The sequence below is a fragment of the Vicugna pacos genome, chromosome 4 (assembly GCF_048564905.1).
Source record: "Vicugna pacos chromosome 4, VicPac4, whole genome shotgun sequence".
In the NCBI taxonomy this organism is placed as follows: domain Eukaryota; kingdom Metazoa; phylum Chordata; class Mammalia; order Artiodactyla; family Camelidae; genus Vicugna; species Vicugna pacos.
In genome coordinates, this window is record NC_132990.1 from 59,699,563 (window position 1) to 59,715,124 (window position 15,562).

Here is a 15,562-nt window from a genome sequence, read left to right on the forward strand (position 1 = left end):
TGCTAATATTTTATTGAGGATTTTTGCATCTATGTTCATGAAAGGTATTGGTCTCTAGTTCTCTCTTCTTGTAATGTCTTTGGTTTTATTAGGGTAAAATTGGCATCACAGAATAAGTTAGCTAGTACTGCCTTTGCTTCTATCTTTCAGCAGAGATTGTAGAAAATTGGTTTAATTTATTCCTTAAGGAAAATTCACCAGTGAACCAATCTGGGCCTGATGCTGTCTGGAAGGTTATTGATTATCAATTCAGTTTCTTTAGTTGATACAGACCAATTTAGACCTATTCAGACTGTCTATTTCTTCCTGGAGTGAGTTTTGGAAGATTGTCTTTCAGGGGATTGGCCTATTTCACATAGGTCATCAAATTTGTGAGCGTAGAGTTGCTCTATTATCCTGTTTAAGTCAATGAGCTCTATAGTGATGTCCTCTCTTTCATTTCTGACATTAGTAACTTGTTTCCTCTTTTTATTCCCCCTTGGTCTGGTTATAGGCCGATTTATTTTATTGATCTTTTCAAATAATCAGCTTTTGACTTCACTGATTTTCTCTACTAATTTTTTTTTCATTGTTCCAATTTCATTATTTCTTTTCTTCTACTTACTTTTGTTTTAATTTGCCCATCTTCTAGTTTCTTAAGGTGGAAGCTTAGACGATTGATTTTAGAGCTTTCTTATTTCCCAATATACTCTTTCACTGCTATAAATTTCCCTCTAAACACTGCTTTCACTGCACCCCACAAATTTTGATATGTTGTATATTCATTTTTACGTAGTCCAAAATATTTTAAAATTTCTCTTGAGATTTCTTCTTTTACTCATGTTATATAGGAGTGCTTTTTCACCAAGTATTTGGGGATTTTTCATCCATTCCCTCTTTTAGCTAAAGAACCTTCAAAGATTGATAGTATCCAATATTGGTGAAAACATAGATAAAATTTTTCTCATACATGTGGGACTATAAACTGGTACAATTTTTTGAAATGTACTTTGGTATTCTCAACGAAAGTTAAAATTTAGATGTACATTCCCTATGATCCAGAAGAGCAAAAAATTAGAACCTTAATATTCATCAAAATTTAATACTATTTATTAGCTATTATAAGCTAGGTTGTGTTGAGGTAACAAATGAACCACAAAAATCTCACCATAAACACAGCAAATATTTATTTCTTGATCATGCTGTACATTTATTATGAGTAGGTAGGGATTTTGCTCTTGAGTCACTCAAGGTCCCAGGCCGATGGGGACTTTACTCTTTTCATGTTCACATTTGTGTGCTTGGCTGTCAGGGAGGAAAAAAAAAAAAAAAAAAGATCTGCAGAGTAGCACAGGAACTTTTTACTTCCTCAGCCTGGAAATGACACTCACATCCATTGACAGTCCACTGGCCATAATTAGTCACATGGACCTGCCTAACAGGACTGTAGTTGTGAAAAAGCCCAGGAAGGAGGAGAAAATAAGAAATTAATGGGCTCTAAACATCTTGACCTCAACTACACAGTGAGGTAGATAATATTTATCAATCTGGGATATATCTCAGTAATGTATGACCAAATAAAAAAAGCCTTAAGTATGTTATATGTAGCTAACCTTATTTGTTAAAAAGAAACAAGTCCCCATGTGTCTGGATAATATTTTCAGATATTAAGTTCTGCTCTTTTATTTCTCCCTGTTTCCTTCCTTTCCTCTCTTCTTATTCAAACAGATCAAAGGTTCTGTGTTTTCTATCTTGAGGAGGAGCGTGGTAGGATGACAGCAAAAGAATTTGGACTCCGAATTCTGGACCTTCAGTGCAGGGATACACCCTGAGATTCATGCATCACAGAGCCACTGCCCTACTGCAAAATTCTCCTCAGATGGTTCATAGATATTTCAGAATGTGCTCAGTATCTTCTTCCTGTAAATTTGCTCCTCATCCTCTGTCTCTTAACCTCATCATATCACACCCCCAAGTGCCCAGTGGCCAAGGTCATAACCTGCATATGATCAAAATTACTGGTTCCCAAACACCTCTCAAATCCATCCATCTCCTTCTCGACACCTCAATTACCACCTTCATCGTTCATCTACGTTCATGTGACAACCTCTGATCTTGTCTTTTGCCTCCAGGCTTCCTTCTCTTTGATTTAGTCTGCAGCATAAATCAGACTGTGTCACTCGTTGACATAAATCCTTTAACTCATTTCCCGTATTTCTCAGGGTAAAATGACTTTCAAAATCACTCCAGACATCATGCCCGCTGCCTTTTGAGCCTCCTTCTCACAGTCTATGTTGTCCTTCTTTCCAAAATGCATGCATTCTCTGGCCACACATTTACACATCTGGCTTGGAATTCCTAGCTACCTCTGCTAGATTTGCGCCCATTTCTCTAAAGGGCTGTTTTATTGTGGGCTGGTTACCAGAGTGGGTGCAAGTTCAAGAGCTTGACAGAGCCACACCTTCGTGCTATTCAGGCTCAACGTGAGTGCTTTGAGAGGACAATTCCATCCCCAAAGAGCTTTTCTAGACTCTCCTTTCAAAGGTAGTTCATCTCCCCGCCTTCTCTATCCCCTTTATTTTCCTTTAATTTCTATGTCATGTCATAATTTCCTTCATCACTCTTTATACAACCTGTAATTTTACTTTTAACTTACTTATTTCTCCCCATTTTCTCCCTCACTCTTAACTAAAGATCTTGCCTACCTCCTTCACGGCAGTATCCTAAGGGCCTACTATAAAGAGGGCTCTCAAAGAAAGTCCTTGTGGATGAATAAATTAAAGAATAAGTGACAGAAATAACAGTGACAACACCTCATTACGGTCTCAGTCAAGAACCGTTTAGTAAATGGCACCATATTTTAGTTTGGTTCCAGTCATTTGGATTATTCAAAGGAGGTGGAAAAAATAAGATCATCTCATTCTCAAAGAATGTATAATCTAGCTGGGGATCCAGGCACACTTACAACAATATAAATCCCACAGAACAATTCATGCACCTGCTCACGGCCTCATGTTACCTATGACTTTTACTATACTAGGTTCTTTAAAAAATTTTTTAAATGTAATGCATCAGACTTCTCAAGGAATCCATAATTTGTCTGGAGAGCCAAGACATAATTTGTACATAGGAAGAATGATGAATTACAATATAAAGAACAAGTGTTATGTTCAAAAAATTCTATAGACAACAAACATCAGGCCCCCAATTTTTCCTCTGAGACACAGCTTCCTCATGGGTAACAAAGTCATTGCAAAGATCAAAATACAAATTATATGGATGTCTTCTGTAAGTTGTAGATAACATCACAGATTCAACACACAGTAACATTAAAAATCAAAGCAAGTTAAAGAAGACACACTCAGGAAGTAAAAATATTGATACAATGTATCATTCAAAGGCTTGGTCCTTGGTTTTTCCTTGTTCCTCCTTAACTTCAACTGCAATATTCTTAAACATAAAGGGAAACTTTTATCAGGGTTGCGGAACTAAGGAGCATTGCTTGGACAAGAATGCCTTTGCTTGTGGCTCATACATTTTCTTTCATTTAAATAAGCAAATATTAAGCATTACTGAGCGCTGTGCTATGTGAGGTGGAGGCCACAAGTTTAAATAAGATTCCTTTCCTGAAAGAAAGATGCAAGTTAAGAGAAAAGATGCAAAACAAATAGCAAAACTGGAGCCTGGCTCCCCTGATGCCAATGAGATGACATTGAGAGTTTCACAAAACACAGTGGAAAATCACTTTGTAAAAGTCTGTGTTTATCAGGAAATGTGCTCAACAAATTTCTGTGGTCTAGCTTCCATCCTACAGAAGAGATTCTCGCTTTTTACTTTACTCATTTCTGTATTCCTTGAAATATTTTTAAGTTTGCGTAGCTTTTATAATCACAAAGTTCCCTTTCCCTGCAGGTTATACACACACACACTCATACATTATATACCTCGAGGGAATAAGCACCAAACCTTTGAAACTGTTGTTATATAGAAATCTTTAGGAGTTTCAGCATGAAAAAATAGTTAAAAATGTATTTCAAAAAATGAGAAGAGATTGGTGGTTGCTTTGTGCTGGTGGAACTGTTCGGTACCTTACTTGTATCAATGTCAATATCCAGCTGTGATGTTATACTCTGGTTTTGCAAGATACCACCACTGGGGGAAACTGGGTAAAGAGTACAAGGACCTCCCCATATTATTTCTTACAACTGCATACAAATCTAAAATTATCTCAAAGATTTAATTTTAAAACAATAGCAACATTATAACCAAATAAAATTGGAATCCATGAATCCATACTGGTATAAATAAATGAGTAAATAAAAGAGAAAGGAAAAAGCTTTTTTTTTTCCACAATTGAGAACTAATAAAGTTTGAAGAGGCTTAGAAATTCATCGTTTGGCAACCATCAGATTAATGATTAATTCATCCAAGAAATCAGTGGGTGCTACAACTAGATGTTAAAATTTGACGAGGAACAGAATTTTTCCCCACAAAATGCTTACTATGAAGGAAAAAAATAGTTTTCTTCACATGGAGGAATCTGGCAGACATCATCTTAATCAAGTAATCGAAGGTAACATCACCAGTAATGGAACAAATCAACACCACATGCTCCTTGGCAGGATGCAGTGAGAGAAGCCACAGCAGTACTTCTGTGTTATTTTGTCAAAAAGGCAAATGATACGAATCTAATTGTGAAGAACTATCAGCCAAACCCAAAGTGAGGGACATCCTATAAAATGACTAACTTGTGATCTTTAAATGACTAGGTCCTGTAGGTCAAGAACAGACTGAGGGACTTTTCACGATTGGAGCTGACTCAAGGGCTATGACAACTAAATGCAACCAGTGACCCTAGACTGGATTCTTTTTCTGTAAGGAACATGATTGGAAAAATGGGTTAAACTTGAATGGGGTCTGTGAACTAAATGGTAGTGTTTGTATCATTGTTAGTTTTCTGATATTGATAGTTGTATTGTCCGAAGGGATTACGTAGTATTCAAGGACGGTGAATACATGCTATTCATCATGTTAGCAACTTACAAATGGTTCGGGAAAAAATGTTCTGTAAATTGGGCAAACTTTTCTGTGAGTTTGAGACTATTTCAAAGTGAAAATTGTTTATTATTTAAAAAAGCAATTGATAATTTTCTCTGCGGTCTAGCACTCAAAGGATCATGGTGTGCCCAATTTCTCCTTCCTCTTCCAGTGAACACACATGCAGTGAGCACAGCAATGATTGAAAATGCAGTTCTCTAAATCAGGGGTTGGCACACTTTTCCTCGAAAGGGTCAGAAAAATATATTAGACTCTGAGGGACAGTCTCTGTTGCAACTCTGCTGTTGGCAGTACAAAAACAGCCATAAACAATACATAACCTAGTGAGTGTGACTATGTTCCAATGAAACGTTATGTATGGACACTGAAATTTGAATTTCATGCACTTTTCATGTTTCACAACACTCCCTTTTTTGCCCACTTAAAAATGTAATAAAACGCATTCTTAGCTCACAAATCATACAAAAACAGGCAAATCTGGCCAATGGCTCTTAGTTTGCCAACCTCTGCTTTAGATTTGTAAACAGTCTTTATCTGTCATATCATCAGACAGATTAGCAGTAAGTAACCTGTGACCATGAGCACTATTAATGGAAGAATCAGAGAATTTTATGTGCAGACTGTATAAAATACAGACGAATGTTACAAACTGAATGGTCCCTGCTTTGGAAGACTGATGACCCATTCTGGCTCCAAGTTATACACATTTCTTCTGCCAGGCGGTGCCTAAATCCAAGCCCATCCCAATGTACAAACCAACCCCAAGCCTTCTGAGAGTTTGGGATCAGGTGAAGCTCACTTGTGTTTAAAAAAATAGTAATAAGCAATTTGTTTCAAAAGGTCTTGACATTAAAAAAGTCCTGCCTGCCTTGGTACAATGAAGGGGCCTGATAAAGAAGTGTTTCCCCAGTTTTTATCTAGCACAAGTCATACTCTGGGTTTAAGAAAAAAAAAAAAACCACTGGAGACAGTATCACAAAATTCCATTTCAGAAGTTAAGAGACTAATGAAATAAATTAGAAAGATAATTAACTCTGGAACCTAAAGCAATAGCTAATTGGGAAAAAGAATGGGAAACCCAGTAAGACTCACTAATTGTATAAGGTTAGCTGAGGTTTTGAGTCTGAGAGATTATGGTTTCACTTAAAAAAAAAAAAAAAGATGTGAGGCCTGGTTAATTTGTGAAGGAAAGTACTGAGATGTTTGATTTCTAACAATCTTACAACTACCTAAATTTAAAAGCTCAGAATTCTATTCCAAATACTCGAGACATTCATTTAAATAAGCATTATTATTTTTCCCAACATCTTAGTAGTACATTGAAAAGAATACAATTAGCAAATAACTGGAAGACACACTTATCACTTTCAAATTGTTAGTTCTTGACTTTAAAAACATAAAGACCACTATAACTTTATAAAATCCTAGTGAAGGTTTCTCATAAAGTCAATATTGAAGTTTTAATAAAATTAGTTTTTCCCAATGAAACTCAAAGAGTTATACTGCTGAAGCACTGTCCTAAGCTGTTCTCTCCTTTCATGCAAGATAAACCACCATGTCTTAGAAGCTATAAAGACTTCTCACTCAGGGTGAAAAAAAAGCAGTTCTGAGCTGGGGAAGCATATGGTGGCTTCACCGCAAGAGTTCAGAAGCCCCTGTGGCAGGGACAGAAAAGAGGTCACAGAAGCCAGACATCACACCGTGCAAGTTGGAAGGAAGACTCTTCAAGCAGAGAAACAGCCCTGACCAGAACCACACATTACCAAACACTGATTGAGAATGATTTATTAAGGTCCAATTAGTAAGTTTTTAATTTCAAATAGTCCACATCACCTTAAGAATAAATGCACATAAAGTCCAAGATCATTTCTTTCACGTCCACTGTAAAATGCTCTGTATTTTGTATAAAGTCTGTGCAAACAACTTTCTGCTAACTGGTCCCCCAGATTCTTTTCACTTTGGGCACTTGCTGCATCTGCCCTCCATTTAAATGGTGACCATGCACTGACTTCCTCCTTCCTAAATAACCATTCTTCTGGACATCTCTCTCTTAAACGTACTCCTGACTTTCCCACACCTGCTTCATGACGGTGACATTACTGGCTACTTATTACAACAAACTGGTGCAATGACTAGTTGACCTGGCCAATTAAACAGGTATCTCCCAATGTGGCGGCATCCATGGGGGTGACCCTAGAGAATTCACAATATCCAGTTGCATACTGATACATTCAATCCATTTGCTACAGAAGGGTCCCAAGCTATGTAATATGAAGATGATCTTTTATTCACTTGGCATGTTTGATTTCTTTGTGTTTTCTTCAATTCTACATTACAGCTCTGCCTACCAAGAGCTGGACAATCCATCTCTCAAATGAAACTTGAAATTGCTAGACATATTAATTAGGGTGTCCTGGCTATTTGTGACAGTTGACTGTTTCTCGTTATACAAAAGTCACTCTCCTCTAAAGTAACCACTGCGTTTCCTTTGTAAAAAGGTAAATTAACTGGCTTTCCTCACAATTGCCACACATGCAGTGCAAAAGCAGGAAATCCTCTTTCATAAAAGGTAGAAGTATAAAAAGACACTTCACATTTAAAAAAAAAATCCTTCATGGGAATGTGTCCTAAGTAAGTAATCAATTATATGGACAAAGTTTTATGTACATACAAGTTTTGCAACATTATTTATAACAGTGAAAATTAGATATAACCTAAGTAGTCAACAGTATGGGAATGGTTAAACTGAGATGCATCCATTAAATGGAATATTATATAGCCATTAAAATTATGTTTTTTTGTAAAATTTTTAATGCCATAGGAAAAATGTGGCAATTCTGCAGTGGAAAAAACAAACTGGTTATAAAATCATTTACAGTATGATCCCAATTATATAAAAAGGTATATAATATACATATAGGCATACACAGGGGTAATGCTGTTAATGGTGGTTACTTCTGGGCTGTTTTACACATTTCTGCATTTTTCAAGTTTTCTAAAATGACTATGTATTATAATACAGAAAAACACAGGTTATTAAAAAAATCCCTCTGCTGAACTGACAATTAGAATGGACTTGGGTATTATAAATATGTGGGAACAATACCACTGTGTTCACCTTCCATAACTTTTATGGAGTACACATTCTTCCAAAAATAAACTTACATTTCCTGTTTGTTTCATACATGTTAAACACTTGAATAAAAAAGGTATCATTGTGATTAGATCATTGCTTGTTTCATAACCTAAACAAATACTGGCTTTGACATCAGGTTTTCCTATTTCCTAGAAGATTTAAAATGAGTACCTTTCATCTTTCTGAGTAAGGCATACTGCATACATACATTACATGCATGCTTTCTAAAAAAGTCATTCTAATTTACAGTTTTCCTACATAAGGAAAAAATGGAGTTATGATAGCTTAAAAACAGTCTATAGTCTTATCCATCACAAGCATGCTGATAGGCATAAACACGTTTATTAAATGAAATGTATCCTTTAAAAATAAAAAAAAAGGGAAGCCTGTATGTAAATGAAGTTGTGGATTCAACGAGTCAGAATTTATTCCGACTTGCACCAAACCACACAAAATCTCCCGAAGACTAGTTAGTGTACTGTAAATGGACACTCCAGAGTCTTGTTTATGAATTTCATCGCGAGACCTCCACTTTCTACTTTCAAAAGGAATGGGGATCAGGAGGAGGGCCGTCACATAAGCTAATTTTCAATATATATCAAGTCTTGTTGGGTCTAGGAAGAAATACTGCCGTTGGTTAGTGTTTTAAGTACGTGAGTGTACTTTTCCTCTCTCTCTCACACCCCACCTGGCTCTGGCCTTTGGGTACGGGGGAGCCTGCTCGATCTTCAATGGATGGCGGCTGCTTCTCATCGTAGCTTCGTTTCTACACCATGGAGTGGTCATTGTTGTGGACTCCGGCCAAGATGGTGTGGTTGAGGGAGGAAGCCGAGCGGTCCGAGCCTTCAGTGGGGCCGCTGGTGTTCTCGCTGCGCTGACAGCAGAGGATCTGCCTGAAGGTGGCGCTCATCTCCTTGTCGCGGTAGGAGTAGATGATGGGGTTCATGGCGGAGTTGAACTCGGCAAGCAGGAGGAAAAACTTCTCATAGGCCAGGACGTCACACTGGGGACAGCACACGTCGAGAAGTAACAAGACTAGTCCAGGAGTCCAGCATATGATAAAGGCACCTGGGAGGTCAGGGAGAGGGAGCAGGATCAGGGAGGTTTAAAAAAAAGAGAGAACAAAAAAATGTGAATGATGAAGCGAGCAACCATATGGTGAAATGATTTCAGTTCAAGATAAAAACACAGAGCTTCAAAGCCACCAGATCTTTATTTGAAATGAAATGTTCACTATCCTAAATAATCAGAAAAGGTTTGGATAATAAAAAAATCAATTTGAACTATATTCAATACCTTGTAATAACCTATAATGAAAAAGATTATGACAAGGAATATATACCTGTATATGAATATGTATAACTGAATCACTATGCTATACACCAGAAATTAATACAACATTATAAATTAACTATACTTCAGTTAAAAAAAACCAATTTAATAAAATCTCATTACTTCAGATCTTACTAAAATTGAGTATTTATGAGGCATTGATGATGATTAATTTGAGCAAAACAGAGTGTGCTAAGCAACTGATATATAAATTTGAGACATCTTGCATTCAGGATATACACACTTTGATGCTTATAAAAATATGGTATTTTAATAACATAAAATTGTTTTCAGGCATAAGCACTGACAAATGCTCTTTAACATTTAGTTAAGGCACAGTTTCTGGATTCAGGTTGATTGGGCTCAAATCCTTGCTTTGCTATTTAATAAACTGGGTGAACTCTGGCAAATTACTTTCTTTACGTCAGTTTCCTCATCTGAAAAATAGAAATGATTACATTTACCTCATTTGGTTTGTCGTAGGAGTCAATGAGTGCTAAGAAAGCAATCACTCAGTATACATAGGCCTGTATTTGGGAATAGCAATTTCCAATGATAAGATGTATATTTACTTTTATTTTCAGTCCACTATCACTTAAATGGTGTTTTTCTACAGGCTTTACAAATATTAATTAATTTAATCTGCACCATAGCCATATGCGATAGAAACTATTATCCCATCACACAGATAAAGAAACTGAGACCCAGAGAAGTTAAATAACTCGCTCAAAGCCGGGGTACTGGAAAGTGGCAGACAGGAGACAAACCCTGGAGTTTCTGCTCTTTAAGGCTGACTCCAGAGTCCATGTTCCAGAAAACACTATGTTATAGTCCCCACTTCTTATATTAACAAAATGAAATATTTTAAACCAAAATTTTTTGATTTAGATGTTTTCCTGTTTAGATTCTCTTTCTTCCCCAACTACACTGAACCATTAAGATTTCACTATAATTACAAAGGAAGGAAATAGAGATTATAGTCTCAATCCCAACTTACTTATTTACCTCCTGAAATCACTCATTAGGCTCCCAGGGAAAAAGGTTGTGAAAAAGCATTAAAATCTACTACCGTGTTACCCCGGGATGAGCTGGGGGGTCCTTGGCTAAGAGAACATGAACCGTAGCACGGTCACGTCCTATTACATCTCACTTTCTGGGCCCCTGATGTATAAATAGGCTACATAGCGAGCCTACAGGGAACAGGGATGAACCCAGAAGGGCATCTGAATCTTCTGATTCACTGGTCTAAGTGGATGCAGGCTGGGATTGGGGTCATGAATTGGGACTAGCCTCAAGGAATGAGTTCCACAAAATGTGATTGAGTCTCCAAGCAGCCTGGTTTTGAATGTGAGCTTTCTTTTCCAAACCTTTTCAGCAGGGAAATGAAAATAAAGAATGGAGCAGGGTACCCCCACAAAGCTCTTTGTTCTAAATACAAATGTGTATTGGTTTTCAACTGCTGTTCACTTTGAAGACTGGCCAAGGTGCTTCATTTTCTAATAAATACAATACCTTAGACTTTCCTTAGAGAGAGAGGGGAAAAAATATTTCAAATATCAGGAGATAATAGCCAAGGAGCTATTTGAACTTCAAGTAAAAAAAAAAAAATGTTAATAAAGCATTCATTCCAAGGCCTTGAATTTCCTTGCTTGAAAATCACTCAGAAAGCTAAACATAAAGACAAATCAAAGGAATGCCTCTTGAGTTTCAGAAATAATGCATTATTCATTGAGAAGCCAGGAAGGGAATTATTCTCAGGGTGGAAAATGCTGGGATGGAAAATACATGGTCCCATTATTCCATTTACTGGGAAACTAAAAACATGCAGGCCCTTCATGAATGGGAGAGCATTCTTTCAAGTTCCCTTTCCCTTTCTTTTATCAAAGCTCTAATTGAACTCAAATTCAGAGCTTGATTAGATACCAGCAACATGCATGTCAGTAGATTTATTTTAAAGGAAATGACCTTTTTCTCCTTCCAGGCCGCAGAAGGGAACATCCTTACTCCCCAGGATTTGCTCAGGCCGCGGGACTCTGTTCAAAAGTGCCAGAGTTCCGATACAGTCGTTTGTTGTTTATAATTTCTTCTGATTTTTAAATTCACAAAGAACAAGATCTTCGCAATAAAAGCCAGGGTCTCAGGAATTAGCCCAAAGGGGGCTTTACCAAAAATGCAAAGAGCCTCACGAGATTAGAGACAGGAAGCGGGGACACCGTGGCCTGATGCAGGAGCTAACATACACGCACATGGATGCTTCCCTGAGGAACTCCGAGTCCTCTCCTTTCTTCTTCACTAAAAAGGAGCCGTTTTCAGTCCCAGAATTAGGCCCAGCCACCCAGTCACAACACTCTGTGTTTGGAACTTCAAGACTTGACTGAGTAATTTAAGGGCCTCAAAGCATGGGGCTCAAAAATCAACATCTAAACCCAAAACTACAGAGCCTTCCCTTCTTTTCGTGCCCCTTGTCTTTCACAGAAGTGCTAAGGATCAAGCTGACCGAGAGATGAAAAGTGGACTATGTAAGGGGAAACTGGGCCCTGGGAAATTCCATCTCAAAAAGAGTGACTGAATATTATGAGGTCAAGTTTGCTCAAGCTACGGATTTGTCACCAAGCTCCTAAAACCAAACACTACACCCAAGCCCCTTTAGTAAACAAGGCACCAACTATAATCCAGTTGGGTCACAGAACTTGAGACGTGCATTGTGGACCCTCGATCTGTCACCTGTGGACAGATAATCAACACCTAATCTGTAAAGACTCAAGTCCACACCTGTAAGGCAGGTGAATAAGAGTAAAGGGAACCCATCTCCACATCTGTAAAGTAGAGAAGTAACAGCTCCTTCTAACTCCACAGGGTGTGGTGAGGATCAAATTGAGACACGACACATAAAAGCCTCTACACACTGCACACCCACCCGACTACACCACCTGCTGCCAAGGTGGATTCGTGCGAGCTGGTGTAGCCCAGGACCAGCGCAGGTACCCTCCAGAGCACCACGTGGACCATGAAGACCTGGCATTTCAAAACGCTCTGAGATGATACCACCCTAATTATGAGAGATTTCTAGGGCTTGCCGTTGGACGCGAGCAGGATCACACAAAGGAAAAGAGAGGAACACAGAGCAGGACAGAAGCCCCAAATCACTTTTGGAGTTTCTCATGGGTCAACTCAATACCTATCAAAATGATGAATAAAATAATGCGGCACTCGGTAGGGACGGTCCTTTAGGTCGTTTGTATATTTCCAGAACATTTCCGATGGATGAATCCCCAAAGACCAACGCATAAAAGCAAGGAATGGCATGCAACAGCAGGAGAGAGGAAACACAAGCCGTTTGTGGTTACTTATTGTAAAGTCAGAAGCAGAAGTGGCAGAGGAGATGTTCAAGGTCGTGGAGATTTTGCACACAGCCTGGCTAAGACGTCTGAAACTGCTCCAGTCTGGCACTGATTCTCAGCCCCAGCCACACACTACAAAAGCCTGCAGAGCTTTTAAGAAATCATGATCTTCATCGACCCTTCCTCCCATGAGATTTTAATTTCAGTGCCCTCACTGGCCAGAGTCTCATTTAACGTACAACACTGTAAGGGAAGGGAAGAGGAAAATGATCTGGATGAAGGCAAAAGCATCAGATATTTCCAAATTCCAGAGATGAAATAATAAGAGCCTGAACAGAGGCAGTGGCGATGGGAGGAGAGAGGCATGAAAGGATTGGAAAAGCGTTTAGGAGATGGACTACCTGGAACGGATGAGGAAGATACAAGAGTCCAGAATGACGCCTAGGTTTTCCATTTGGGCGCAGGAAGAGTGGTGCTACCTTCCACTGAAGGAAGAAACACAGGAGGAAGTGTTGGCTGGGGTTTTCTTGGGGGAAGGGAGAAGAAGGCAGGCGATGCCCTCAGTTTTACATCTCCTTAGCTTGCGGTGCCTGCATGACTTCAGATGGAGATGACTCAAAGACATCCTGACAGGCTCCTAGCAATCTGAGCCCTGCCTCTCAGTGTGCTGAGCAAGAGTGGTTACATTCCGCATGACTTGCCAATGTTACAAGTAACATGGGGAGGACAATATTGAAAATATATCTGTGCGTTGGGATAAATAGCAGAAGTCACTGTTCCTTGAGCAAGCTTCATTCCTTTCTTATACATCCGTCAAATCAATCTGGGGCCGGAGGGAGCCCTGTGCCTACAAAGATAGAAGGAGAGATGCTGGAATGCAGACGCAAAGGGCAGGGGGGAAGGAAGCTGTTTGGGAACCACAGGTCACAGCTGCGGAACACGATCATATTACCGCACCTTCCCTGAAACTTACACAACCCCATCTGCTGAATAATGCTTACCATCTGGTCTCACAATTAGAGTCTTTTTTCTAGAGTGGCTTTTCCCTATCTAGTTGAACTATGCTTACACGTGGAACATAAGAACCAAAGTTAAAGAGAGAAAAAAAAAAATGCCGGACAGAGAAGACCTCTAGGGAGGGAGTCCAAGATTTTTGATGAAAAAGACAGAAAGCATTTCCAGTCTGGCGGGCCAATTACAAAAAAAAAGAAAAAAAAATCAGACATCCCACAGATCTAAAACAAGTCAAGGTAAATCAGTTCTCCACCGCTGCTGGGTTTCGAGTCAACCTCTCCTTGGCTTCGCCTTTCTTGTTTCTCAAATGAGGATCTCAGAGGCTTGCGGTAGAACACAAATGGGAAAGTCAGTGTTCATGTACATAAACCACTCTTTCTACTGCCACTGAAGTGTATATTCTTTCAGGACGGACATCTTGCTCTCCCAGAATCAGACCCAATTTTAGTTCATTTCCCTAGTTCTGATGTGACTTCTGCTATTAAGGTACACACACAGGGCGAGCTCGAAAATCATTCTAAATCATAAATCTTAAGAGACTGTCAGGTAACAGATCACAAACACAAAGCTTATTGCTAAGGTCTAACTGTCAAGGGGTCATTGGAATGGAGATGTATGTGAATGGCTTTTTGAGATTAAAGCTTTTCTCAGAGTAAACTAGATCCATTTTAAAACCTGTTTTGCATAACACTGAGAAGATACTATGAATGCAACTGAGGTATCTCCACCGTAAGTCACTGTTACCTTAATATCAATTTTACTTCAGTAAAATTCAGTTTCGTGTCCAGCATTTCTGCTTCCTCATGGTCATAGAAAATACTTCCTGCATTTAAGGTTTCATGATTTCATCACTGTGTGACATATTCTAGGGTTCCCATCACTCACTCCTTAGAGCAACATTTATCTTCTAGAGAAGGGCATTCACAACTACTCTCTTCACAGCAGAGTAGAATACTCATTCTGTTCTCTTTTTAATATTCCTGGGTGGAAGATTCAGCCCCATAACGATGTCCTGATTAACACAGTGCTGGCTTTCCCGTACACTGGAGGATGCCAACAGTGCCATCCTCCTGGCCTTGTATACACTCCTGCACATTAAGCAGTGAGTGTCATACATACACATGCCCCATATCCTACAACAGACTCGAAATCTTGTCCTGCAACTGCACATTGATTGGAAGGCACACGCTGAAGTGGCTGGCGTGCTAGGACCCGTCTCTTAAAGAAGACCATCGGGGCTTGAGAACAGCCAGTGGAAACCACTTCTCCAGGGCTACAGACCCAGCCAAGCGTGCAATACCTTTTTTCTGCCTATTTCAATAGGCTTCTAACCAATTCCTCTTCCTCCATACTCCTTCCCTAAAGTCCAGCTTGCACAGAACAGCCAGGATGATCTTTCAAAATCATAAATCACTTCATACTAAATCATCTTCCTACTTAAAATCCTGCAAATGCTTCCTACTTGAAATCCTTACTGTGGTCCATGATGCCCTGCGTGACTGGCCCCTGCAAGACTCTTTAACCTCCTCTCTTTTCACTCACCCCTCATTCACTGGGTTCTAGCCACACACACCATGCTATGCTCATTTCTGTCTCAGGACCCTTTGCATTTATGGTTCCTTCACCTGGGAATACTCTTTCTGTAAATCATCAGGTAGACTCCTCATGTCCACTTACTATTCAGTATCACTTCCTTAAAGGC

The 15,562-nt window shown here is 39.1% G+C and overlaps 1 protein-coding gene across 9 annotated transcripts in view; it reads right to left on the reverse strand.

Moving 5' to 3' along the window:
• Window positions 1-1,143: 1,143 nt before the first annotated feature.
• The window catches only part of LPAR1 (lysophosphatidic acid receptor 1), a 203,486-nt gene continuing 189,067 nt past the window's right edge, over window positions 1,144-15,562 (reverse strand). For all 9 annotated transcript variants that reach the window (XM_072959899.1, XM_072959900.1, XM_006214782.4 and 6 more), the window contains one exon: window positions 1,144-9,241. In XM_072959899.1, the coding sequence (XP_072816000.1) occupies window positions 8,940-9,241 (302 nt within the window). In that variant the 3' untranslated portion in view covers window positions 1,144-8,939. The remainder of the gene's footprint in view (window positions 9,242-15,562) is intronic.